Source organism: Aquarana catesbeiana, linkage group LG10 (assembly GCF_042186555.1).
Source record: "Aquarana catesbeiana isolate 2022-GZ linkage group LG10, ASM4218655v1, whole genome shotgun sequence".
Lineage (NCBI taxonomy): Eukaryota > Metazoa > Chordata > Amphibia > Anura > Ranidae > Aquarana > Aquarana catesbeiana.
The window spans coordinates 115,293,958-115,320,035 of record NC_133333.1 but is presented as its reverse complement, the minus strand read 5'-3'; the positions used below and the strand labels follow the sequence as shown (position 1 = coordinate 115,320,035).

At 41.8% G+C, this 26,078-nt stretch overlaps 1 protein-coding gene across 2 annotated transcripts in view; it reads right to left on the bottom strand.

The window, feature by feature from the left end:
- Window positions 1–26,078, bottom strand: part of DSCAML1 (DS cell adhesion molecule like 1) — a 440,889-nt gene that overhangs the window by 39,832 nt on the left and 374,979 nt on the right. For both annotated transcript variants that reach the window (XM_073602485.1, XM_073602486.1), the window contains exons 15-20: window positions 25,682–25,849; window positions 22,082–22,152; window positions 19,332–19,572; window positions 18,077–18,223; window positions 12,898–13,053; window positions 12,476–12,615 (exon numbers count right to left, since the gene is read on the bottom strand). In XM_073602485.1, the coding sequence (XP_073458586.1) occupies window positions 12,476–12,615; window positions 12,898–13,053; window positions 18,077–18,223; window positions 19,332–19,572; window positions 22,082–22,152; window positions 25,682–25,849 (923 nt within the window). The remainder of the gene's footprint in view (window positions 1–12,475; window positions 12,616–12,897; window positions 13,054–18,076; window positions 18,224–19,331; window positions 19,573–22,081; window positions 22,153–25,681; window positions 25,850–26,078) is intronic.

The following is a 26,078-nucleotide window of genomic DNA, read 5'->3' as shown; positions in this document are numbered from 1 at the left end:
AATCACCACTGGGTTTTTTATTTTCTGCGATATAAACAAAAACTTATAAAAAAAAACACGTGTTTCTGTTATAAAGTTTTACAAATAAATAATCTTTCTTCATAAATTTTGGCCAAAATGTATTCTGCCACATTTCTTTGGTAATAATAACCCATATCAGTGTATATTATTTAGTCTGTGTGAAAGTTATAGAGTCTACAAACTATGGTATATACATTTGAGAACTGACCAGTCCTGATTGCCTCAATTCTTGAGGCCCTAAAATGCCAGGACAGAACAAATACCCCTCAAATGACCCTTTTTGGAAAGCATACAGTCCAAGGTATTTAGTAAGAGGCATGGTGAGTTTTTTTTTAATTTTAATTTTTTGTCACATTTTTTTGCAGAAAACAAAGAGGTTAAAGTGCTTGTTACCCCAACGCTTCAAGTTCCTGATATGTCCCTGCTGTACCATGTACTTGTATGAGAAAGTGTCCTGCTCTTTTTGTATTGCTTCACTTATGTGAAATCCCTGGTGTTCCTGCCAGTCCCTCTGCTTTCTTATTAAAAACTGACGACACTAAGCAGGAGAGCTCACCGTGATCAGTTCTCTAGCTATGCTGGGAACTCAGTATGCTCTTCTCCAATGATCAGACTTGTTCTGACACGCCCCCACTGCACGGCCATTCACTAGGAAGCTCAGTGTGCTGCTGCTTCTCCTCCCCCAGCTCGTATGCAGCTGAGAACTGAGTGAATGTGATCATTTATAAAAAGGGTAAAATGGTATTTATAATGTTTTTTTTTTATATCTGTAAAAAAATATTTTGCCTTTCATTTCTATTTTAAACGTAATGCTATGTTTTCCAAGGTGATCGCTTACAATCACTTTAAATAAAACAAATTTCATTTTACCATGTTATTTCTCACATACAGCATAGGCATACTTATAATTACACCCCAAAACACATTCTGCTATGTCTCTTGAACATAAAAATACCACACGTGTGAGGCTTTTTCACAGCCTGGATACATAGAGGGGCCCAAAATCAAAGAAACACTTTTGGGCTTTCAAGGAGCACAAATTATGCATCTAATTTCCTGACTACCAATCACATTTTTGGAGGCCCTGGAGCACCAGGACAGTGGAAACAACTACAAATGACCTAATTTTAGAAAGCAAATACTCCAAACTTTCTAAAAGGCATAGTGAGCCTTTTGAAAATGTAATTTGTTGCCACAAGTGTTTGGAAAATATAGGCAAGAAAATTATGTATTTTTTTACACAATGTTCTTAATAAGATATTTCTAACACACATCATAGGCATACTTAGAATTACAATGCAAAACACATTCTGCTACTCCTCCCAAGTATGGCGATACCACATATATGAGACTTTTTCACTGTTTGGACTGATTATGTACCAGACATTGTATCTTGTGTATCACACAAATCAATCAATTGTATTGTAACCAATTGTATGAATGCATTAAGGTAAAAAACAAAAAAAAAAAAAACAAACCTTAAAGTGGTTGTAAACCGCAGGTGTTGTAAAAAAAACACAATAAAAAAACACCTCCAAAGCAATGACATAATGTGCTAGTATGTGATACATACTAGCACATTATGAAATACTCATCTTGGAATAAAGATTTCCAGCGTTGTACTGTCACCGCTGAGAGGGCTGGCATCTTTCCCTGGTCTTTCTTATGGGTTCGTGCGCTGCGGCTATGTGATTGGCCAGTTCAGTGATGATGTCATTCCCGCTCATGCGCGCAGGAGCACTCAGTTCCAGCACACAGCTCTAAAGGCCCAGCAAGGTATGTCGGACCTTCAGAATTTCTGTTGTTCATCTCCCTCAATGACAGAAACCGGAAGTGATGAGGAGTTTGTCACTTCTGTTTTCAGGTTGTTTATTTATAAGCCGTCACTGGCTTGCAAAAGTATCTGATCAAACCAATCTCATGCATCATCGCGAACATCAGAGTGATAAAAATATTTCTAGCACCAGACTTACTGTGTGTGTAACTCTGTAACTGTTAACCTGTAAATGCTTTTAAAGCATTGCCTAGGGGGATTTTCAGGTACTGTCCTGTTCCACAGGTGTAAGCAATTTTAAAGTGTGACATGTTAGGTATCTATTTACTCGGCATAACATCATCTTTTATATTTTTACTAAAACATTGGGTATTATATTGTGTTTTCATGCACTAAAATTAATTCAAATATACACTATATTTTCAAAAGTATTGAGACACTTGCCTTTACACGCACATGAACTTTAATGGCATCCCAATCTTAATCTGTAGGTTTCAATATTGAGTTTGCCCACCCTTTGCAGCTATAAGAGCTGGGAAGGCTGTCCACAATGTTTAGGAGTGTGTCTATGAGAATGTTTAACCATTCTTCCAGAAGCGCATTTATGAGATCAGGCACTGATGTGGACGAGAAGGCCTGGCTCACAGTCTCCTTTCTAATTCACCCAAAGGTGTTCTATCGGGTTGAGGTCAGCTCAATACCTTGGCCAGGCAGGTGGATGGGGCTAGCTATCCAACAAGCTCAGCATTCCCCTGTAAATTTGGATGGGGACAAGTGCATTGTGCACAGGATTCCCTGGGGGATTTAACAAGCTATCTTTCTTCTGGTGATAGATCTTCTTTATAGTGGGCATTTGTCACAAAGCAATAGGTTCTTATAGCAGAACTTCAACCAAAAATAAGATAAAAATTAATTGCCTATTAAAGATAAAATAAAAGGCAGCTTTTGTTGCAATATTTACCTTCAATTCAGAGATTTTCAACATAGTCTTTTTTTCTGCTGCTAATGTAGATGGATTGTTCAACCTGCTTAATCAGGTTTTCGACTTGCCCTAGTCTGTGTCCAGACAGTGAGGGAAGAAGCAGCACACTAATGAGCTTACAATGGGGACGGAAAGTATTCAGACCCCCTGAAATTTTTCACTCTTTGTTATATTGCAGCCATTTGCTAAAATCATTTAACCACTTGACGACCGCCTCACGCCGATTTACGTCGGCAAGGTGGCACGGACAGGCAAAATTCGATAGGACCCCCCCCCCCCCGGTGCCCGAGGCGGTCGTCTTTTGTCCAGCGGCGATCAGAGGTGAGGGGGAGGCCATCCGTTCGTGGCCCCCCCCTCGCGATCGCCGCCGGCCAATCACATCATTCCTTTGCTGCTCTATGCTAAACAGCAGCAAAGGAAATGATGTCATCTCTCCTCGGCTTGGTAATTTCCGTTCCGGCCCGAGGAGAGATGATAGGTATGTGAGTGCACAACACTACACACACACAGTAGAACATGCCAGGCACACTAAACACCCCGATCCCCCCCCCGATCGCCCCCCGATCCCCCCCCAATCACCCCCCCCCCGTCACAAACTGACACCAGCAGTTTTTTTTTTTTTTTTTCTGATTACTGCATTGGTGTCAGTTTGTGACAGTTACAGTGTTGGGACAGTTAGTATTACCCCCTGTAGGTCTAGGATACCCCCCTAACCCCCCCTAATAAAGTTTTAACCCCTTGATCACCCCCTGTCACCAGTGTCACTAAGCGATCATTTTTCTGATCGCTGTATTAGTGTCGCTGGTGACGCTAGTTAGGGACGTAAATATTTAGGTTCGCCGTCAACGTTTTATAGCGACAGGGACCCCCATATACTACCTAATAAATGTTTTAACCCCTTGATGGCCCCCTAGTTAACCCTTTCACCACTGATCACCGTATAACTGTTACGGGTGACGCTGGTTAGTTTGTTATTTTTTATAGTGTCAGGGCACCCGCCGTTTATTACCGAATAAAGGTTTAGCCCCCTGATCGCCCGGCGGTGATATGCGTCGCCCCAGGCAGCGTCAGATTAGCGCCAGTACCGCTAACACCCACGCATGCAGCATACACCTCCCTTAGTGGTATAGTATCTGTACGGATCAATATCTGATCTGATCATATCTATACTAGCGTCCCCAGCAGTTTAGGGTTCCCAAAAACGCAGTGTTAGCGGGATCAGCCCAGATACCTGCTAGCACCTGCGTTTTGCCCCTCCGCCCAGCCCACCCAAGTGCAGTATCGATCGATCACTGTCACTTACAAAACACTAAACGCATAACTGCAGCGTTCGCAGAGTCAGGCCTGATCCCTGCGATCGCTAACAGTTTTTTTGGTAGCATTTTGGTGAACTGGCAAGCACCAGCCCCAGGCAGCGTCAGGTTAGCGCCAGTAGCGCTAACACCCACGCACGCACCGTACAGCTCCCTTAGTGGTATAGTATCTGATCGGATCAATATCTGATCCGATCAGATCTATACTGGCGTCCCCAGCAGTTTAGGGTTCCCAAAAAAGCAGTGTTAGCGGGATCAGCCCAGATACCTGCTAGCACCTGCGTTTTGCCCCTCCGCCCGGCCCAGCCCAGCCCACCCAAGTGCAGTATCGATTGATCACTGACACTTACAAAACACTAAATGCATAACTGCAGCGTTCGCAGAGTCAGGCCTGATCCCTGCGATCGCTAACAGTTTTTTTGGTAGTATTTTGGTGAACTGGCAAGCACCAGCCCCAAGCAGCGTCAGATTAGCGCCAGTACCGCTAACACCCACGCACGCACCGTACACCTCCCTTAGTGGTATAGTATCTGAATGGATCAATATCTGATCCGATCAGATCTATACTGGCGTCCCCAGCAGTTTAGGGTTCCCAAAAACGCAGTGTTAGCGGGATCAGCCCAGATACCTGCTAGCACCTGCATTTTGCCCCTCCGCCCGGCCCAGCCCACCCAAGTGCAGTATCGATCGATCACTGTCACTTACAAAACACTTAACGCATAACTGCAGCGTTCGCAGAGTCAGGCCTGATCCCTGCGATCGCTAACAGTTTTTTTGGTAGCTTTTTATTGAACTGGCAAGCGCCAGCGGCCTAGTACACCCCGGCCGTAGTCAAACCAGCACTGCAGTAACACTTGGTGACGTGGGGAGTCCCATAAGTGCAGTTCAAGCTGGTGAGGTGGCAAGCACAAGTAGTGTCCCGCTGCCACCAAGAAGACAAACACAGGCCCGTCGTGCCCATAGTGCCCTTCCTGCTGCATTCGCCAATCCTAATTGGGAACCCACCACTTCTGCAGCGCCCGTACTTCCCCCATTCACATCCCCAACCAAATGCAGTCGGCTGCATGAGAGGCATTTTCTTTATGTCCTCCCGAGTACCCCTACCCAACGAACCCCCAAAAAAGATGTCGTGTCTGCAGCAAGCACGAATATAGGCGTGACACCCGCTATTATTGTCCCTCCTGTCCTGACAATCCTGGTCTTTGCATTGGTGAATGTTTTGAACGCTACCATTCACTAGTTGAGTATTAGCGTAGGGTACAGCATTGCACAGACTAGGCACACTTTCACAGGGTCTCCCAAGATGCCATCGCATTTTGAGAGACCCGAACCTGGAACCGGTTACAGTTATAAAAGTTAGTTACAAAAAAAGTGTAAAAAAAAAAAAAAATATATAAAATAAAAAAAAATAGTTGTCGTTTTATTGTTCTCTCTCTCTCTATTCTCTCTCTCTTGTTCTGCTCTTTTTTACTGTATTCTATTCTGCAATGTTTTATTGTTATTATGTTTTATCATGTTTGCTTTTCAGGTATGCAATTTTTTATACTTTACTGTTCACTGTGCTTTATTGTTAACCATTTTTTTGTCTTCAGGTACGCCATTCACGACTTTGAATGGTTATACCAGAATGATGCCTGCAGGTTTAGGTATCATCTTGGTATCATTCTTTTCAGCCAGCGGTCGGCTTTCATGTAAAAGCAATCCTAGTGGCTAATTAGCCTCTAGACTGCTTTTACAAGCCGTGGGAGGGAAAGCCCCCCCCCCCACCGTCTTCCGTGTTTTTCTCTGGCTCTCCTGTCTCAACAGGGAACCTGAGAATGCAGCCGGTGATTTAGCCAGCTGACCATAGAGCTGATCAGAGACCAGAGTGGCTCCAAACATCTCTATGGCCTAAGAAACCGGAAGCTACGAGCATTTTATGACTTAGATTTCGCCGGATGTAAATAGCGCCATTGGGAAATTGGGGAAGCATTTTATCACACCGATCTTGGTGTCATCAGATGCTTTGAGGGCAGAGGAGAGATCTAGGGTCTAATAGACCCCAATTTTTTCAAAAAGGAGTACCTGTCACTACCTATTGCTATCATAGGGGATATTTACATTCCCCGAGATAACAATAAAAATGATTAAAAAAAAAAAAAAAAATGAAAGGAACAGTTTAAAAATAAGATAAAAAAGCAAAAAAAATAATAAAGAAAAAAAAAAAAAAGCACCCCTGTCGCCCCCTGCTCTCGCGCTAAGGCGAACGCAAGCGGCGGTCTGTCGTCAAACGTAAACAGCAATTGCACCATACATGTGAGGTATCGCCGCGAAGGTCAGATCGAGGGCAGTAATTTTTGCAGTAGACCTCCTCTGTAAATCTAAAGTGGTAACCTGTAAAGGCTTTTAAAGGCTTTTAAAAATGTATTTATTTTGTTGCCACTGCACGTTTGTGCGCAATTTTAAAGCATGTCATGTTTGGTATCCATGTACTCGGCCTAAGATCATCTTTTTTATTTCATCAAACATTTGGGCAATATAGTGTGTTTTAGTGCATTAAAATTTAAAAAAGTGTGTTTTTTCCCCAAAAAATGCGTTTGAAAAATCGCTGCGCAAATACTGTGTGAAAAAAAAAAATGAAACACCCACCATTTTAATCTGTAGGGCATTTGCTTTAAAAAAATATATAATGTTTGGGGGTTCAAAGTAATTTTTTTGCAAAAAAAAAATAACTTTTTCATGTAAACAATGAGTGTCAGAAAGGGCTTTGTCTTCAAGTGGTTAGAAGAGTGGGTGATGTGTGACATAAGCTTCTAAATGTTGTGCATAAAATGCCAGGACAGTTCAAAACCCCCCCAAATGACCCCATTTTGGAAAGTAGACACCCCAAGCTATTTGCTGAGAGGCATGTCGAGTCCATGGAATATTTTATATTGCGACACAAGTTGCAGAGAAAGAGAAACATTTTTTTTTTTTTTTGCACAAAGTTGTCACTAAATGATATATTGCTCAAACATGCCATGGAAATATGTGAAATTACACCCCAAAATACATTCTGCTACTTCTCCTGAGTACGGGGATACCACATGTGTGGGACTTTTTGGGAGCCTAGCCGCGTACGGGACCCCGAAAACCAAGCACCGCCTTCAGGCTTTCTAAGGGCGTGAATTTTTGATTTCACTCTTCACTGCCTATCACAGTTTCGGAGGCCATGGAAAGCCCAGGTGGCACAAAACTCCCCCAAATGACCCCATTTTGGAAAGTAGACACCCAAAGCTATTTGCTGAGAGGTATAGTGAGTATTTTGCAGACCTCACTTTTTGTCACAAAGTTTTGAAAATTGAAAAAAGAAAAAAAAAAAAGTTTTTTCTTGTCTTTCTTCATTTTCAAAAACAAATGAGAGCTGCAAAATACTCACCATGCCTCTCAGCAAATAGCTTGGGGTGTCTACTTTCCAAAATGGGGTCATTTAGGGGGGTTTTGTGCCACCTGGGCATTCCATGGCCTCCGAAACTGTGATAGGCAGTGAAGAGTGAAATCAAAAATTTTCACCCTTAGAAATCCTGAAGGCGGTGCTTGGTTTTCGGGGCCCCGTACGCGGCTAGGCTCCCAAAAAGTCCCACACATGTGGTATCCCCATACTCAGGAGAAGCAGCTAAATGTATTTTGGGGTGCAATTCCACATATGCCCATGGCCTGTGTGAGCAATATATCATTTAGTGACAACTTTGTGCAAAAAAAAAAAAGTGTCACTTTCCCGCAACTTGTGTCAAAATATAAAATATTCCATGGACTCAATATGCCTCTCAGCAAATAGCTTGGGGTGTCTACTTTCCAAAATGGGGTCATTTGGGGGGGTTTGTGCCACCTGGGCATTCCATGGCCTCTGAAACTGTGATAGGCAGTGAAGAGTGAAATCAAAAATTTACACCCTTAGAAATCCTGAAGGCGGTGCTTGGTTTTCGGGGCCCCGTACGCGGCTAAGCTCCCAAAAAGTCCCACACATGTGGTATCCCCATACTCAGGAGAAGCAGCTGAATATATTTTGGGGTGCAATTCCACATAGGCCCATGGCCTGTGTGAGCAATATATCATTTAGTGACAACTTTTTGTAAATATATATTTTTTTTTTTTGTCATTATTCAATCACTTGGGACAAAAAAAATAAATATTCAATGGGTTCAACATGCCTCTCAGCAATTTCCTTGGGGTGTCTACTTTCCAAAATGGGGTCATTTGGGGGGGTTTTGTACTGCCCTGCCATTTTAGCACCTCAAGAAATGACATAGGCAGTCATAAACTAAAAGCTGTGTAAATCACAGAAAATGTACCCTAGTTTGTAGACGCTATAACTTTTGCGCAAACCAATAAATATATGCTTATTGACATTTTTTTTACCAAAGACATGTGGCCAAATACACTTTGGCCTAAATGTATGACTAAAATTTAGTTTATTGGATTTTTTTTATAACAAAAAGTAGAAAATATCATTTTTTTTCAAAATTTTTGGTCTTTTTCCGTTTATAGCGCAAAAAACAAAAACTGCAGAGGTGATCAAATACCATCAAAAGAAAGCTCTATTTGTGGGAAGAAAAGGACGCAAATTTTGTTTGGGTACAGCATTGCATGACCGCGCAATTAGCAGTTAAAGCGACGCAGTGCCAAATTGGAAAAAGACCTCTGGTCCTTAGGCAGCATAATGGTCCGGGGCTCAAGTGGTTAAGTTCATTTTTTTCCCTCATTAATGTACACACAGCACCCCATATTGACAGAAAAACACAGAAGTGTTGACATTTTTGCAGATTTATCAAAAAAGAAAAACTGAAATATCAGATGGTCCTAAGTATTCAGACCCTTTGCTCAGTATTTAGTAGAAGCACCCTTTTGATCTAATACAGCCATGAGTCTTTATGGGAAAGATGCAACAAGTTTTTTCACACCTGGATTTGGGGATCCTCTGCCATTCCTCCTTGCAGATCCTCTCCAGTTCTGTCAGGTTGGATGGTAAACGTTGGTGGACAGCCATTTTTAGGTCTCTCCAGAGATGCTCAATTGGATTTAAGTCAGGGCTCTGGCTGGGCCATTCAAGAACAGTCACAGAGTTGTTGTGAAGCCACTCCTTTGTTATTTTAACTGTGTGCTTAGGGTCATTGTCTTGTTGGAAGGTAAACCTTCGGCCCAGTTTGAGATCCTGAGCACTCTGGAGAAGGTTTTCATCCAGGATATCCCTGTACTTGGCCGCATTCATCTTGCCCTCGTTTGCAACCAGTGATCTGTCCCTGCATCTGAAAAAACCTCCACAGCATGATGCTGCCACCACCATGCTTCACTGTTGGGACTGTATTGGACGGGTGATGAGCAGTGCCTGGTTTTCTCCACACACACCGCTTAGAATTAAGGCCAAAAAGTTCTATCTTGGTCTCATCAGACCAGAAAATCTTATTTCTCACCATCTTGGAGTCCTTCAGGTGTTTTTTTAGCAAACTCCATGCGGGCTTTCATGTGTCTTGCACTGAGGAGAGGCTTCCGTCGGGCCACTCTGCCATAAAGCCCCAACTGGTGGAGGGCTTCAGTGATGGTTGACTTTCAACAACTTTCTCCCATCTCCCAACTGCATCTCTGTAGCTCAGCCACAGTGATCTTTGGGTTCTTCTTTACCTCTCTCACCAAGGCTCTTCTCCCCCGATAGCTTAGTTTGGCCGGATGGCCAGCTCTAGGAAGGGTTCTGCCCTTCCCAAACGTCTTCCATTTAAGGATTATGGAGGCTACTGTGCTCTTAGGAACCTTGAGTGCAGCAGAAATATTTTTGTAACCTTGGCCAGATCTGTGCCTTGACACAATCCTGTCTCTGAGCTCTTCAGGCAGTTCCTTTGACCTCATGATTCTCATTTGCTCTGACATGCACTGTGAGCTGTAAGGTCTTATATAGACAGGTGTGTGGCTTTCCTAATCAAGTCCAATCAGTATAATCAAACACAGCTGGACTCAAATGAAGGTGTAGAACCATCTCAAGGATGATCAGAAGAAATGGACAACACCTGTGTTAAATATATGAGTGTCACAGCAAAGGGTCTGAATACTTAGGACAATGTGATATTTCAGTTTTTCTTTTTTAATAAATCTGCAAAAATGTCAACAATTCTGTCTTTACATTAATGAGGAAAAAAATTAACATGAATGATTTTAGCAAATGGCTGCAATATAACAAAGAGTGAAAAATTTAAGGGGGTTTGAATACTTTCCGTCTCCACTGTACCTCTCTGTCACCCTGCTTTCTTTCCTATCAGCAGCCCATGAACTTATTGTTTTTTTGTGCTGCTTCTTCCACCCACACTCTAGCCCTGTTGTACAGGAACTTACAAGAGATTGATACCAGGACAAATTCTGGTAGTTACACTGATTGTATTTAAAAAATAAATTTAATGATGTATCAATGATCACACAGTTGCATTAAATTGTGTCTTTTATATCTGCCCAGAGTTCAGCTTTAAGCTGTAGTGAAGACGTATAATCGAATAACAGAGGAACACGTACACATTCCCAAACCGCTTTGTTCATGAATAAGCCCCCAATGGTTAAAATCTGTTTAACAGCAAATATTGTTTTCATCACTGTTGCAACCAAACCATACTTCTGTGTGGCCATACCGCTGCTTTTTAAATGGGCCCCTTAGTGACTGCCCTGGAAAGAAAAATACTGTTGTGGAAAGTGAGACATAAAATGTTCTGGAGCTCCATAAGGAGAGGGAGGCATTGCCCTAAGGAACATTTGACTTGCTTACTGACCTAGCAATTGCAATGATGCATACTTGTGATCTCTAAAGTTATTTTAACTGCTTGCCGATCGCCCGCTGTCAATTGACGGCCAGGCGACGCAGCTCTCTTTGCGGGAGGGCCTCATATGATGCCCTCGCTTTCCCGGCCCACCAGGGGGCGCGTTCCGCCGACGGCAATCACGCGTGCCCGCCGTGTCACTGGGCACCCGGTGCGCGTGCCCGGCGGCCGCACCTGCGATTGCTGGTAACACAGCAGGACCGTGGATCTGTGTGTGTAAACACACAGATCCACTGTCCTGTCAGAGGAGAGCAGACCGATGGTGTGTTCCCAGTACAGAGGAACATCGATCGGTCTCCTCCCCTTGTGAGTCCCCCTCCCCTATAGTTAGAAACACTTCCTAGCAAACACAGTTAATCCCTCGATCACCACCTAGTGTGTACCCCTTCCCTGCCAGTCACATTTATACAGAAATCAATGCAATTTTATAGCACGGATCGCTGTATAAATGTGAATGGTCCCAAAAATGTGTCAAAAGTGTCCGATATGTCCGCCGCAATATCGCAGTCACAATAAAAATCGCAGATCGCTGCCATTACTAGTAAAAAAAAAAATAATAAAAATGCTATAAATCTATCCCCTATTTTATAGACGCTATAACTTTTGTGCAAACCAATCAATATACGCTTATTGCGATTTTTTTACCAAAAATATGTAGAAGAATACATATCGGCCTAAACTGAGGAAAAAATTAGTTTTAAAGTAAAAAAAAATGGATATTTATTATAGCAAAAAGTAAAAAATATTGTTTTTTTTTCAAACTTGTCACTCTTCTTTTGTTTATAGCGCAAAAAATAAAAACTGCAGAGGTGATCAAATACCACCAAAAGAAAGCTCTATTTGTGAGGAAAAAAAATATAACAATTTGATCTGGGTACAGTGTTGTATGACCGCACAATTGTCATTCAAAGTGTGACAGCACTGAAAGCTGAAAAATGGCTTGGGCAGGAAGGGGGTGAAAATGCCCTGTATTGAGGTGGTTAAAGGGACTGGATGGCTAAAGTCAGTCCAGGTAAAAAAATTAAGAAAGTGCTTCCTTATGTAACCTTGCCGGTCAGTAACATCCACAGCACCACTTTTAATTTTTATGTCATATCAGCTGCCTGGGCTACTGTAGCTGTAGTTTTGCTGAAGATCCCATCACAAAATGGCATCTAGTTTTCTAAACCTAACATAGGACTCCAGACCAAATCTTTTTACATTCTGGATAGCCTGGGAAAAGACTGGCGTTTGTTTTTTGCTGTCTATGTCCCTGTTGAGAAGAGTATGCCTCACCGGTGCAAAAAGTGGTTGGAAATTCTGATCACTGTCACTGTACAAATGTAGAAGAAATATCAACCAAGGACATCTGTTCTGTTAACAACTGTTAATTATAGGATTTCCACTTCTTTAAGCAGGAGACTTCTTTTTTGCTTTTTATCTTAAAGGGAAGGGTAGCGAAAATGTCCTTTAAAGGTAAAGGGTTGACATCAAAAACTTCCAGATTTGCTTACCACATGATGGTAAAGAATGTGTTTACATTTTTCGTATATTAACCTATAACAATAATACTTCATTAGAAAAAGAAACTTACAGGCTGGCCAGATCCAGGAACTGAACAAAAAATTGTATACTTTCGGATAATACCATTTGGTTTGGTTGGAGGTAGCCAAGATACAACAACACTACTGGATGAAGATGGCACTGCTTTAATCCCAGCAGGAGGACCTGGAACTGAGAAAAACAGGAAGTAACAGTTTTGTTACAAGTATATTGTATACACAGCAAAGCCAAAGCCTATTTGTTGCTCCACCATGTTCACTAAACATCACACTAAACAAATATCCTCCACCTCATTGCCTTCCAACATTCTTATGATACACCAAAGGGAGGAGGTTAGCTGATGAAAGGGGAGTTGATAGCTCACAGTCTCTCCCACTGACCACCTCTTACAATAGAAAGTGACAAAATCTACTTTCACCAATAACAAGGTCATATGAAGCCAAAATTACTTACTATCTTCCTTGGTTTGTAGATATAGAACACTGCTGCGGACACCATCTCCTGCTTGCGTGTATGCTAGAACTTGCACGCTATAGTTCGTAAATTTCTCAAGTGCCTTTAGCTCCACACGTTCACGTGGTGTGGTTATATTCTGCATTTCCCCCCATTCTGCATATAGAAGAAAAAGTATGGAGTTGAAAGTAAAGCCTAAAAAAATTACAGAAACATACAACCTTTTATGACCCTTAAACTGATTCTGGAAGTCAAAGCTCCCACTCATATCTCATTATCAAGCCATTCGTTTTCAAGGTTCTTCTCTTTCACACTCCCCCATCATCAGAAAGAACTGGCCATTTACCATTTTGCTCAGTGCATTATTTCTGGACCCATAATTCTGGATATCACATTGTTACACTAATACTTGGGTTTACTGCAGTTGGTTTAAGTGCAGAAAGAAGAATAGAGGGCAACAGGACAGATTCACTTAAAATATAGGTGATAGTGAAATTCCTTCAAATACATAGATTTTGACTGTTAAAATAAAATTCAGTAATATTAAAAACGATCTCTTGTCTATGGAGCTAGAAGACATGACAAGAAAACAAAATAGCAAAGTCTAAAATACTGTTCACCAAGACATAAAAAAAAATTGCAAGTTTATAGATATTGCTTTGGTGTGTCGTCCTTATTTTTTTCACATAAATTTTCTAATTACTCACTGAAAGGCTCTGTTTCCCATTAATTGTTATTTTGTTATTTTATACCACAAATGGCTTTTTCCTTGCTTTCAGAGATGGCAGCAGACACTGATCAGAGGGGGGGGCAAGGTGCCTGTAATGGGGGAACCCATACGATGAAATAAATCAAACGAATGCTATAGGAAGGTCGTATGTGTTTTGTGTGTGTATGTTGGGGGGTGCATAACTAATTCTGTGAAAGGCATTTCTAGTTTTAACTGCAAGTTTTAGTTTTTAATTCACAGATAATTTTTTTTTTTTTTTTTAACAAACAGGTGTGCTTTATTGTATCACATGGAAGAAGGTTACATAGTACCTCTTAACATAATTCAGAACATTACATGACAGATAAGCATGAGCAATCGCATAGCAGTGTCATACATGTGCAGGAGGTGAAACATCAGTACATGTCAACATTCTAGACAAAACGATCACAGAGAAAAGTACCTCATGTATCCGGGGATTACCCCTCCCTCCCCCCCACATAATACATGAATCCACCGTGGCCCTCTAAGATGAGAGCCAAGGTGTCCACACTTTCTCAAATTTCCATGGACAACCTCGATTGATATATGTGATTCTGTACATAGGTATAACTGCCTCAATCTGTGCCTCCCAGGCCGACACGGTCGGGGGTGAGGGGTCTGTCCACTTCATCAGTATCTCCTTCTTGGCATAATAAAGTAGAAAGGAAATAAGCAATTTTAAGTGATAGGCTCTTTGTTCATTGTCATGAATCCCGAGAAGGGCCAACTCCGGAGTGATTGGTATGGATATTTGCAACCTGGAATTTATCTCTGCAAATATTGCACACCAATATGTTGCTATCAATGGGCATTCCCAGAACATGTGGAAAAAAGTTCCAATTTGACACTTACATTTGTTACACATAGGGTCTCTGTCAGGGAATATGCGATGGAGTCTCTGTGGGGTGTAATAAGTCCTATGTATAAATTTGACCTGGATTAACTTATCCCTGGATGCAATCACCAGTTTAGGGCCATTATCTAGACATTCCTCCCAATCCTCTCTGTCTAATGATGGAATGTCGGTGTGCCAGCTGTCCCATAGTTTTGCTATTTTAGGAGAGTCCTTACCCAGGAGTACAGCATACAAGGTGGAAAGGGGCTTAGAGACATCTCCAGACGCCAATAGCTCCTCAATGGGATCTGCCTGAAGCAAAGGTGTCTGAGGAAACTGAGCCCGTGCCGCATGTCTTAGTTGAAAACATCTAAACCTCATCCCTCTGGGCAGCTGGAATTTATTCATTATTTCCGTGATAGAGAGCAATTCCCCTCTGGGCATAATTTGTTCTATAGTTGTAATGCCTAACCTGGCCCAAAGCCGTGGGTCAGGCACAGTCCGGAAGTGTTTAAGAGCTGGATTTCCCCATAGCGGGTTCGCTGGCGATAACTGACCCGGAGAGAGGAATCTACGTCTTGCAGCCACCCACACCCTCCACGTTGCCCGAGTGGGTTCAGGAACTCGCGTATACGCACCCGGACCTCGATAAGGAAAGTTACGTAGATCAGTAAGGGAGCCCAAATAGTTTGCCTCAAGGCAGACTGCCGCATTCATTTTAGAGCCTTGAAACCACCAGTAAACCGACACCAACATAGCCGCCCAGTAGTAGACCTGAAAATTGGGGAGGGCTAATCCTCCAAAACAGGTAGGCAGCCACAAAGTGGAGCGCGCCAATCTGGGGTTCCCACCCCTCCAAATAAAGGTTCCCACCAGACCACCAACCTCCCTAAAAAATGAAGCAGGGACCCACACCGGGGAATTTCTAAAAACATAATTGAATTTAGGAAGCATCATCATCTTAATGAGGCCGATGCGTCCCAATAGATTTAAGGGCAAGTCAGCCCAGGCCAAACACTTCGCACGCAACATACTCACGATGGGGCTCAAATTTTTAATTATAAAGTCTGATGGGTTTTTCGTGATCACTATCCCTAAATATTTAAACTCCGTCACCCACTGTAGTGGGGAGGATGATGGCCCAGAGGCAGCTGCATCGTCCAGAGGGAACAGTACTGATTTGGTCCAGTTAATCTTTATACCAGATAACCCCCCAAAGTTGTCAACGATTTTCAATGCCGCAAGGAGAGACGGGCCCGCATCATTCAGGTATAGAAGCGCGTCGTCCGCGTACAGAGACAGCCGCTCTTCCAGCAGACCCACCCGCAAGCCCAGGACATCCGGAGCACTCCTGACTGAGATTGCCAGTGGCTCCAACGCCAGAGCGAACAGGCTGGGGGAGAGCGGGCAGCCCTGCCTCGTGCCGCGGAATAGATCAAAGGGCTCCGAGACCCAATTATTTGTACGGACCCTAGCTCTGGGGGCCTGATACAACAATCGAATGCCATGTATAAACTTAGGGCCAAACCCAAATCTCTGTAATACCAGCCATAAATAGTTCCACTCCACAGAGTCAAACGCCTTTTCGGCGCCGAGAGAGGCTACAACTCTGGTCCCTACATTGTCATGTGGAATGGTAAGATTAAGGAAGAGACGCCTCAGATTGATATCGGTTCCCTTGCCAGGCATAAATCCGGTCTGATCTATACCGATCAGTTCTTCTATGACGTGAGATAAGCGGATAGCCAGAACTTTCGCAAAGATCTTGGCGTCTACATTAAGTAGCGATATTGGCCTGTACGAGGCACACTCTAGCGGATCCTTACCCGGCTTGGGAATCAACACAATTACTGCCTCGTTCATGGACTCTGGTAAAGATTCTAGGGCCATAAAATTAGATAATAGCGAGGTTAATTTAGGAGCTAGAATTTCGCTGAAGTTGGAATAGACTTCAGATGGTAGGCCATCTGCCCCAGGAGCCTTCCCCCCTTTGAGATGTCCCATAGCGACCTGAATCTCCTCTAGCGAGATATCCTTCTCCAATTCTTCCCTGGCTTCCGCTGTTAAGTTAGGGATGGACAATGAATCTAGAAACCTGGCCAGGTCTGAGTCAGACGCCTCAGACCTGGAGGAGTAAACCTCTCGGAAATATTCCCGAAAACGAGTGTTAATATCCTGGGGGGATGTGAGTAACTGGCCGGAACTGTCCCTGATGGAACCAATAGGGGTAGCTGGGATATTACCCTTAGCCAACCATGCAAGGAGTTTCCCATTTTTCCCCCCATGTTCAAACACTCTTTGGGCCGAAAAGAGTAGCGCTTTATTCGTTTGTGCCATCCTAGCTGTGGAGAGTCTGCATAGAGCCCGTTTCCACTCCCTATATCGGTCGTCTCCCGGGTTAGCGACAAAGTCACAGATAATTTATTACTTAGATCGCCCCTGTAGGGAGGACTATGATTGGCTGTAGTTTAGCCCTGCCTACTCTTTGAGGAGGAAGAGAGCTGGAGCTGCAGTGATGAGTCCAGGGAGAGGGAGACCACAGCTAAACTGTGCAGGAAAGGGCTTTTTGACTGCATTGTAAGACATAGGGCCAATTAGTACTGCACTCTGCCTCACTACTGACCTCTGAACTCTGTATTAATTACTCCTGACCTTTGAACTCTGCATCACTTATATTTGACCCTTGAACTCTGTTGTAAGTGACACAGCATCCAGAGGTCAGTAGTAAGTAACACAGAGTTCAGAGGTCAGTAGTAACACAGAGAGCAGTAGTAAGGATTGCTGAGTTCAGAGGTCAGTAGTAAATAGCACAAAGTTTAGAGGTCAGTAGTAACTGATGCAGAGGTCAGTATTACGTAACATAAAGTTCAGAGGTCAGTAGTGGCACAGAGGGAAGTGGTAAGTGCTGCAGAGTTTAGCAGTCAGTAGTAACAGCAAGAGCTGTAGTAAGGAATGTAGAGTTTAGAGGTCAGTAGTAAGTAACACAGAGTTTAGCGGTCAGTAGTAACTGGCGCAGAGGTCAGTAGTGACAGAAGACAGTAGTAAGGGATGCAGAATTTAGAGGTCAGTAGTGACACAGAGGTCAGCAGTATATGACACAGAGGTCAGTAGTAAGTGACAAAACGTGCAGAGTTGAGAGGTCAGTAGTAAGTGATGCAGGGTGCAGAAATCAGTGGTGATGCAGAGGTCAGTAGTAAGGGACGCAGAGTTCAGGGGTCAGTAGTGATGTAGAGGTCACTGTAGTAAGTTAGTCAATTACTACTGACCCCTGACCAGGTGTTCCAACTTCTAATGTTGGGCCCTGGCCCTTCCAGTGTTCCTCCCATAGATACTGCGATGTACAGCCCCTCTTCAGCACTGTCGCATTCTATACTATGGAAGTCAGCTCAGGCTCTATTTAACCACATCCTTTAAGCCATGCCCAAAATTCAGTGCAATTAGAAACACACCCAATTCTTGCCACGGCTCGCATTTTTTTGTTCACAGGCTTGAGAGTCCAACTTATAATCTTGCACAAAGGCCCACTGCTTTCAGAAAACAACCCTAACTCACCCCCATCATAATCACAGCCCGCACTTCAACCAGAAACTCACCTCCATCTGGATACAGTGACCAGTAAATGACTCTGTAACCCTTAAGAACTCCATTGAGAGAGCTTCGAGGTGGCTCGGACCAGGATATGACAGCTACATCTGAGGTAATGGAAAGAGCTCGAACATTTTCTGGGGGCTGGCTAGGCACTGTATGTGAGAAAACATATAGCACAGTATAATAGATGAAGTACAACTTAATATGGAGACTGTAATAAAATATCTAATTTGCAAGTCAGATTAAAATGGAAATTAAATTTTTGTCTAGATGTTGCTGGTTTAATTTACCTACAGTATTCCTAGATTTCCTGAGAACCATAAAGTGTATATCTCTACATCAACAGCATTTGTTTTGCTCAGATATTATTGGATACATTTATGAGATTATTGTGAGTAAAGTGGACTTTAATTAAAAGTGGGTGTAATATATCTTGACTGATTTTATAGATCTCTGCACCTAAATTACCAGCTCCATCTCTGCACCTAAATAGGGAGAAAACTTTTTCGCAGAAGAGAGTTTAACAAGACTCGTGGCCACTCATTAAAATTAAAAGAAAAGAGGTTTAACCTTAAACTGCGTAGAGGGTTCTTTACTGTAAGAGCGGCAAGGATGTGGAATTCCCTTCCACATGCGGTGGTCTCAGCGGGGAGCATCGATAGCTTCAAAAAAACTATTAGAGAAGCACCTGAATGACCGCAACATACAGGGATATACAATGTAATACTGACATATAATCACACATAGGTTGGACTTGATGGACTTGTGTCTTTTTTCAACCTCGCCTACTATGTAACTATGTAAATTACCAGCATCCACCTGCCATAGCTGCTTCAACATGGAACATACAGTGGGTGAAATGAGGCACCTGCTACAACAATAAAAGGAGTAAGACTCATCAATGAGTATATCCTCAACTATTAATAACCATTTTAAGGACCCGGGGGGAGAGGATTCAGATCACCAGTATCTCTAAATAAGTGAATATCAGTTATGCATGGAATGAGCCTATACCAACATCAGTAATCATTCTAAAAGATAATTCTATTTCCCTTTATTACTGTACTAATGGCTAATTTGGAGAATGCCTATATCAACTATAGTTGAAATTATACTGGACCATCCACATATTTAATAACATAAATGAATACAGTCCTTACACTGGTCATGAATGTAAGAGATTATTCTGCTACAAATAGGATTATCTATATAAACAATGAACAAAGAGTAATGCAGGAGATACGGGTGTATTGTACTTACCATCTTCTAACGTTGTGGCATTAATCTCTGTAGAGGAAGGTCCAGTTCCTGCTCTATTAAATGCTTGGACGACTACACCATACTGAGCAAACTTCTTCATGTTGTCTAGTGTGTACACCTCCCCATCACCAGTAGCTTTCATCTCTACAATACTGTACTGCCCGTTACTGCCCGGTCCATTTTCCCGGTATCCAATCTGATATCCACGGATTACTCCATTCTGTAATTCTTTTCTTGGAGCCTACAGGTAAATGTACTTCTATATGTTACATATTCAAGGAAGTGTATCCCAGAAACTAAACAGAAATATAGCAGTCTAAGCAGTGATATGATATCAATGACAAACATAAAGGTATACTATGTTTTCTTGCTTACCGCACTTACTACATGAATTAACTATTGTAAGCTGAACCTACAATTATCTAAAAATAATCTAAAAACCATTCAGTTTTGGGTAGGTAAGAAATTGTTCTTTTCTTATTTTATTGTCTAGATACAAATATGACAAGGCCAAAAAGCAGTGATATTTAGAATCACATGGATTGGCCAGCAACGAGAAACACTGAACTTACGATACTTTATTGCAACTTTTGACACCCAATGTAATTGCTTTAAGCAAATTAATCTACTACAGACCTGCTTTGTTTTTGCTCTACAACACATCACAATAAGGCCTCTTGCACACTGCAGCTTGAAAAGGCTAAAATACAGCCCATTCATTGTAATGTGCCTATGCACACAGGTGCGAAAACAAGTGCCGTGCATTCTTTAGTAAAAAAAAATTGAAAAATCAGCTTTTTTGGTTAGTAATTTATGCCTCATGCATGCAAATACACATGTATACAAATGCGCGCAAATGCCCATTTACATATTACGCAGAACGACAACCTGAGAATAAGTTTTCGCGCATTTGCATGAAAATGCACGCAAAACTGCACAAAAGCATATACGTGAAAATGCGCGTAAATACATGCAAATACATACATAAAAAAGTCTGAAAAAGTAGATGCTCAAATAGGAGTATCATGTGCAAGAGGCCTAAGAGGTAAAATTAGGCATCTAGCTAAACTTTTTCCTTGGAACAATGGCTGGGCAGGTAGCACTGTGTCAGTGTCAAAGACTTCAGTTTCACAGGGCAATATCAGCATATATGTTCTCTATGTGCCCAGGTCATTTCCACTGAATTTTTTTATTTTCTTTGAGGATCTACACCAGGGGTGTTCAACCTTTTCAGAAGAAGAGAAATTGTCTTGGGCCACACATAAAATACACTAACAATAAGGATAGCTAATGAGCAGAAAAAGTTGGATAGATCACAAGTTAATGATCACTGATATAGATAATGTACCTGAGTAATAAAACGTAATGTTTTTGGAATATTTTTTATTCTAGAAGTAAAAGATGGTAACATAAAACTAGTGCGATATTTGACACTGTTTTTGATAAACTAACGCATTATTTTCTGATTGGATGGATGTAGTAGCAATTCTCAATGAATTCTCAAAGTGCTCATCAGATATTTTGGGTGTAATTTTGCCCTTCCTGTGCTTCATCCTTGAAAAATATTTACTCAGAAATCTAGGTGCTGCCAAAAAATGACGACATGAATAAGGCGTGATTGTAAAGAGTGGGATATTTTTCTATGGGAAGATAAAACGTATAAAAGTCCAGTAAAGAGAAACTGTCATTTTGTTCTTTGGCCGTATGTATTCACTTAGTGTAAACACATTGTTACAAAAAAATTCCTAAATAAAAGAAACTACATTTTTAAGTAAGTTTACGATTTTGTGTTGGGCCACATTCATTCTGTTGTGGGGCGCAGGTTGGACACCCCTGATCTAGACACATATTATAATGCCGCGTACACACGGTCACACTTTTCGGCTACAAAAGTCCGCCGGACGCCGGCGGACCAAGTCCGGCGGACAATCCAATCGTGTGTGGGCTTCCCCGGAGTTTCAGCGGACTTTTCCAGCCGCAAATCTGATGGACTTTAGATTTGGAACATGCTTCAAATCTTTAGGTCATAACTCTGCCGGACCCAGAAATCCGCTCGTCTGTATGCTAGTCCGATGGACAAAAACCCATGCTAGGGCAGCTATTGGCTACTGGCTATCAACTTCCTTATTTTAGTCCGTTGTACGTCATCACGTACAAATCCGTTGGACTTTTGTGTGATCATATGTAGGCAAGTCCGTTAGAAAGTCCGCCGCAAGTCCGCCGCAAGTTCGCCAAAAGTCCGTCGAAAGTTTGTCGGACGGGCTGTCGGACTTTTGTAGCCAAAAAGTCTGACTGTGTGTACGCCCCATTAGTTTAAATAAGTTCTTGAATATAGTTGTAAGTGTGAGTGTGTGTATGTGTGCGCAAGTACCCAGCAGGTACTTGCACTGCAAGGTCCTTATAGGGCAATTATTGTTGGAAGTAAATAAAAATAGACTGAATGGCTGCAGAATATGTTTGTGCTATATGCTGTAAATGTAGAAAAATAAAATTCAGAAATATTTGTATATTTAGATATTAAGAAACTCTCAATTCATTTGATCAAAGTTACTGTACATGAAAATATGTGACACTTAAACAATGACAGACACAAAGGCAATACAATATTTTACATCTACTGTACACTCTTACTTAAGTCCTCTGTACCCCACTAGTCGGTAGTATTGGCATCTGCTTGTCATTACCTGAAATTTTTTATTCCTATTTTGTGAATACAGTTTAGTTTGTGGAGACAATTTAAGCACTCTCACCTTCCAAGTGACTTGGATGCTCTGTGAGGTTAATGGCTGCAGTGTGACATCCATTGGTGGCCCATCAGGAGCTAGAAACAAAAATACAATGCTAAAATACAATTGCCAAAAGTGTTTTTTTTTTTTGTTGATCCACAGATCCTCCTGGGGGTGAGGAAGCATCCCCCCCCCCCCCCCCAGAAAAAACTGGATCATTGATCCAATTTGCTCTGGATCAACCATGGGTATAGGATTGTGGATATGGAGGTTTTCTATTAGTTTTTTTTCTATTGGTTGAACTAAATGGACTTTTTTCAACCTGACTATGTGTGCCTTATTACCCGTCGCTGACATAAATACCCATAGAAATACAATGTTCTTAAAAAATGTCTGCATTTGAGATGGTACCTTAAATATCTATGTGATTTTTTTACTATATAACAACTATCCTTGGGGATGATATAAGTCGCAGATTTTCTTCAACACTATATGTTCACTGGGCAGAGAAGTAAGACATCCAACTCCAGTGCATCACCCCACATCAACCCTTCTCAGAAGCCCTGTTGGTGATGGTAGTGTTAAGGAGAAGTCAACTCAAATAGGAATGTCGTATCGAGCTGGACTAGTCACTGCAGGGGATATTCACTTCGATCAGAGAGTCATCTGTGTATTAGTGATTAGATAATCAACCTGAAAACTAGGTGAATCAGAAAATTAGCAAATTGCTTTTTTTTTAACATATGCATACAGATTTTTCCAATTTCCAGAAAATAATAAAATTCATGAAGATTGCTTGGATTCATAAACTGTGTAATTCTTCCTAAATCGGAAGGATCTACATTAAAATATTTCGGTAAAATAAATTTAAAAAAAAAAGACGACTGATTCTACTGATTCGATTAACCCTGATGTTAATATATTTATATATCAGTTTTCCTATGTAGAACAGCAGTGAAGGAGCTAACAAGAATACACATGATCATGGGGTTGGGATCTTTTTTGCCTATTTTCTATCCTCTGTTTATCAACATAATCTGTTACCACAGCTGGCACCTATTTTAACATTCCTTCTTTCCACATGAGAACTGCACCAGGAAGTGCTTGGTGCTGAAACGCATGCGAGTCACAACAGGTGGCCAAGAGCTGAGCAACATAAATGGTTTGTGTGCAATCACATTTGGGGACTGGTTGGTGCAGTATCCTAATTATGCTGAGCAGCAGCCTAATCATTGGCTGCCAGCTAGGTGAAGGAGCATAACTTGTGGGGAATTGGAAGAACACCACAGCAGATAGACCAGATAGACACTGGTGTTGGGTAAGCAAGCCAGGAAAATAATCTTGGCATTCTGGTTTACTTTAAAAGCCACAGTATGTGTGCAGGTGATAACTGCCCGTCCCCCCCTGGGCAAACATTTGTAAGGATACAAGGAGGAACATGGTCAGAGGGCCCTTTAGACACAATACTGCAGGCAAGTTTAGGTTCTTTGCCTGCAATTTGTTATGAGCACTGTGTGGGGTAGGTAAATTGTAGCAAAAGGTAAAGCAGCTGAAGATTGAATGAAAAATTACTCTAAATCAATATGCCACATGTGTTAATATACAAAACTAGCTATTAGGACTAAAGAACAGCAACCAAAAAGTGGTAGAAAATAATAAATCCTCCAAATCACTATCAGTGTCCAGAGAACACTTCTCCACCCCTATCCACCCTATTCTTGTCCATACACTGACCATGTAGACCTTGATTTGCACTCTAACTTGGAGATAAGCCTCACCTCCACCATCTCACATCCCCAAGTTCCAGTAGACAATAATTTTTAAAAATAAATTAAGCATTTAGAATCAGTTTGTTTACAGCTGAAGTCTAGCCAAAACCTCTTTTTGTTAGATTTAGATCATGTGTCCTTGCTGTGAGATTTATCTTCCTGTCTTCATTAATGAGAACACCTGGAATAGGGAGAAGTTAAAGTCTAACCCTTCTAAAACTAGAACAATTTTGGATAGCCCTCTAATTGACCTCATTCCCAAATATAGTATATACACTGGCAGTTCCTATTCAGATACATGATATGACTGTGACAAATGCTGCCATTTAAATGGCCTCAGTTTTTTTAACTACAGAGATTCCAAATATCCTTAAATGTCTTTAAATGTCTTAATCTAGCCTTGCCTTGCACAGTTGTATAGACTCCTCTCTTGTATTGAAATTGCTTACACTAATTTACACACTGTGAGCTTCTGCCAGTTTGCATTAGAAGCTGCTGCAAGTCAGATAGAGATGCCTCTTGGCTGGAGGACATCCAGCATCATCTAGTCCTTTCTTCCCCAGGCTGATTGTCCCCGACTTACCCCTTTTTTTTACAAGGACATTTTACCAGGACATGAATGCGTAAAAGCACAAAAGGTGCTCAAGTACATGGAATCTGAACTTCATGCATGATCAGAGTCACCCAAAACCAGGGGGGAGAAGGTGGTCCACGTTCTCTGTACAAGCCAGCAAAAATAGAGGAACCATTGAAGGCCCAAAACCAAAAAAACAACTGATAAGAAGGAGAAAAGTAGAGAGAGAGAGAGACGGGAAGAAGGGGAAAAGGGGGAGAGGTAGTGGGGTTGGTGGGGAATCCCACAGGATACAACCGCAGGTCCAAGATGGAGAGCTACATCAGTATCATTAATTTGAGAGCAAGGAGGGGGTCCAGGTTCTAATTGTCATTAGAGCCACCCATGGTTCCCAATTCTTCAGGCATTAAGTGTGTGTGTCATTCAAAATAGAGGTGAGCTTCTTGTGGACCATGGTCCCCATGAGGCAATGTATAACCTTTGCTAGATGAAGATATTGCTGGCACCAGGCGTTTGGCCAATGTCTAACAAGCCGCCAGGAAGACAAAGCCCACCCACATTCACTTGTGTTTATATAGAGTCATTATAGGCTTATGTAGCAAATGACTTGCCCCGTTCATACATTGGTTTTCAGTTCTTTCAATCATGGAGGCTTTGCTTCACATGCAGACATTATCTAGGACAGTCTGCATGCATACTCCTAAAGACCGACATCCGCCCATTAAGGCATTTTGATATTTGCAAAACTCCCCCTGAGAACCAGCCCACTGCTTTCATCAGGGCTGAGGGCTTTTCAGAGGAGTACTGAGGCAGGTACTTCAGGATTTTATGTACAGCACCCTGCAGGTTCATTGCATAGAGGAGCACAGGGATCCAGTGATGGAGTCACTGGGTATAAAATAAACTATTTAATGAAAACTAAATTTACTTTAAATGACATATTGTTGATAGGTGAAATGAGAAATTAGAGAAGCCAAAATATAAGCAGATTAAACTTCAGCTTTAATAGCAGTGGATTTCACCTTTATGTTAAATGATTTACTTCTTTCTACAGTATATTATACCAGCGGGAATCTTCCTGAGTTGGGACTGAATAATCAGAGTTGTTAGCTGTCAGGTATGTTTAGTGCTACTTGTCCTGCAGTTTAACATGAGAGATCAGAAACAGCATCCCTCTGGGCATACATACCAAAGACAGAAATGACATTGAAAAGCAAAAGACCCTACTGCTACACTTAGCTATAGAATTCAGAGCATAGTGTACTTATTTGTACTACTCACCTGCCTCCTCAGTACTAATAGTGAGCTCTTTGCTGGGTTCACTACGGCCAATCTTATTGAAGGAATACATTCGGATGCTGTACACTGATGCTGGGTGGAGATCAACAATGTTGGCCTGGTTGATGCTAGGTGAAATGTTACGGGTGGATTGCTTAAATTCCCAGGTATCTAGGTCAAAGAAAAGAATACTGAAACTCAATTGTTTCTAGAGTACAAAACAAGTGAAACAATAGCACAGGAAAGAGAACTCAAACACTGAATCTAAAATGTAATGACATTTAAAAAGCCTTATAGCAATACAACTATCATATTCCTATTAGTTGGGAAGCCTACAGAATATGTGCTCATTAACTGGAAAGAAACAATCTGAACAAAGAGCAAACGTTAAACTGAAGAG